The 2,729-nt window shown below is 37.5% G+C and overlaps 1 protein-coding gene across 1 annotated transcript; it reads left to right on the top strand.

Annotated features, from left to right (window-relative positions):
• The first annotated feature begins 221 nt into the window (after positions 1-221).
• On the top strand, positions 222-1,541 carry LOC136849449 (trichohyalin-like). The gene has a single exon (XM_067122800.1). It carries the CDS (start codon positions 222-224, stop codon positions 1,539-1,541), a length of 1,320 nt encoding a protein of 439 aa, XP_066978901.1.
• The last annotated feature ends 1,188 nt before the right edge of the window (positions 1,542-2,729 follow it).

Here is a 2,729-nt window from a genome sequence, read left to right as displayed (position 1 = left end):
ATATATGTGTATGTGTGTGTGTGTGTGTGTGTGTGTTAGTGTGTGTGTGAGTGTGTGTGTATGTGCGTATATAAATATGTGGTGGCAATTTATCAAAAAATCCAAAAAGATAAACCGATATTTTGCTAACGTTGCAGATATAAGCGTTCGCGGAACCTCACCAGCATTGAGAAGAAATGTCATCTCTTATGAAAATCTTCAAAATAATGTTTGCAAGAAACATGCCTGGTATTCTGGACTTGCTAGAGCTCCTGTCTGGATTATTCATCTGTTACCTTTGCAGCGGAGGCTTAGTTTCCCGTCTGACCTCCGAGGATGTGCGGGAAGAAGACCCTTTCCTCCGACAACTGTCTGAGCGCGGACGCTCCCAGCGGATGACCCACAAGATGGAAATGAGAGGAAAGTTCGAAGCTGACGTGAGGGACCTTCGATCGGAAGGAAGGAAGAACAGTGAGCTGAGTCAAATGAAAACGTGCTGTTGCAAGGTGGAGAACAGCAGCGACAACGAAACAGCGTGCGAACGGACCGCACAGGACTGCGATCCAACCACGCAGAGGAAAGTACCGCGAGTGACCCACGTCATCAAGATGTTCCAACCACAAGACTGCGGAATGTGTGAAGTGAAACAGGCGAGAATCGCTCTCGATAAGGAAAGTGTAAATCTAGAAAAGGAGGAAATGTCTTGTGAGAGTGCAAGCAGGGCCAAAGAAAAAGAAAAGGCCTCTACTGAAAAGGAAAAAAGGGCTCTCAGAAAGGAACAAAGAGCTGTCAGAAAACAAGCAAAGGCATTCCGAGAGAAAAGGGAAGCCCTGATAAAGGAAAAAGAAAAGTTTCTGAAAAAGAACGCTGAACAGCTGAAGGAAGACCAAGTCAAATTTAAGAAGGAAGAGGAGGAGCTCAAAAAAGACAGAGAAGTTCTCCGAGAAGCAGAGGAACTGCTTGCTGGAAGAGCGGTGCTTGCAGAAGAAAGGAGAACACTACGCAAGCACCAGGATCGCCTAGCCCACCTGACAGAAGCTTTCGCGTTGGAAGAAGAGGCACTTAAGAAGGACAAAGAGGACTTTGCCGAAGAAGTTAACCACTACCTCGGAGATAAGGAAGACCTCAAACTAGACACTGAAGCCTTCACTAAAATGCTAGAAGTGCAAATACTGGAAAAAACTGCCACGGAGAGAGTAAGCTACATCTCCCACGATTGTCGTCGGAAAATGGAACAAATGGAACATGAAAACTACCTGTTTGATCTCCTGGAGAATGATCTGAAGATGATGTGGGAACACGCTAACAGACGGAGGCAATTCAATGAACATGAAGAGGAGGATCAGGAAATCCGAGAGGAAGTCTTCGTACTGCATAAAAATAAATTCAACGCAGACAGAAGAGCGCTTGACTTCGAATGGGAGCTTTTAAGTGAGGATAGGGCTGCGTTCTTTAAAGACAAGTTGGAACAGTTTCAGAGACATCAAGAAAAGTGTATATCTCTCAAAAAGAAAAATTTAGAATTCGCAGATGAAAAGAGAAAGTTCAACATGGACAAATAACTTGCGAAAAACAACCAAGCGATGAAAAGGAACTTCTTAGTGAGGATAAAAAAGTGTTCTGTTCTGTTCTGTAGTTTATATAAACTACAAACTTTTTCTTTTAGCTTACAGTAAATAAAAAAGGAAGTTCATGTTACTCTTATATTCAAGATATGTTTGTAGTTTGTAGTTTATATCAAATGTATACTATGTATGTTTAACTTGTATGTTTGACTTGTGTTGAAGATTATGTACTTATCTAAACATTTATAATATATTTTATATAAAATGAAAACTGGTTTTTTTAGCACATAGTAAAATTTATGAGATAAGGAAACCCATCTGTGGTAGCTTCGACTAAACGTTGTTTATTCCAAAGATATGAAGTTTTGCACAATTATATAGCTTATGCTCACTGTTTGATAGTCAAGTAATAATAAATAAAACAGAGAGAGAAAGAGAGAGAGAGAGAGAGAGAGAGAGAGAGAGAGAGAGAGAGAGAGAGAGAGAGAGAGAATTTCAGTAATTTCTCAAGGAACTCTAAGCAGTGAATTTGACGTGAAATTCATGAGAGAGAGAGAGAGAGAGAGAGAGAGAGAGAGAGAGAGAGAGAGAGAGAGAGAGAGAGAGAGAGAGAGGCGACAAAATTTCACTAATTTCTCAGCCAATTCTGTGCAATGAATTTGTCGTGAAATATATCTATATATGTATATATATGGACACAAACACACACACACACACACACACACACACACACACACATATATATATATATATATATATATATATATATATATATATATATATATGTGTGTGTGTGTGTGTGTGTGTTCGTGTGTGTGTGTGTGTGTGTGTGTGTGTGTATACTTCATGACAAATTTATTGCACAGAATTGGCTGAGAATTATATATATATATACATATATATATATATATATATATATATATATATATATATATATATATATATATATATATATATATATATATATATATATATATATTAGCGTGAAGGTGGACCATGGAAACGTATTCATCTCTACATAATTCTTTATTGTTAACGTTTCGTAATAAAAGCTTTATTACATCATCAGGGAATCTGTTAAATAATGAATAAAATTACTTTAAAAATTGCTCTTAAAATCAATAAAATCCATAAAATACTTCACAGTTAAAATACAAGATAAAAAAACGAAAAAACAAAAAAAAA

This window comes from Macrobrachium rosenbergii, chromosome 21 (assembly GCF_040412425.1).
Source record: "Macrobrachium rosenbergii isolate ZJJX-2024 chromosome 21, ASM4041242v1, whole genome shotgun sequence".
In the NCBI taxonomy this organism is placed as follows: domain Eukaryota; kingdom Metazoa; phylum Arthropoda; class Malacostraca; order Decapoda; family Palaemonidae; genus Macrobrachium; species Macrobrachium rosenbergii.
Note: the sequence above shows the minus strand (reverse complement) of the source record. Positions and strands in the feature narration are given on the sequence as shown.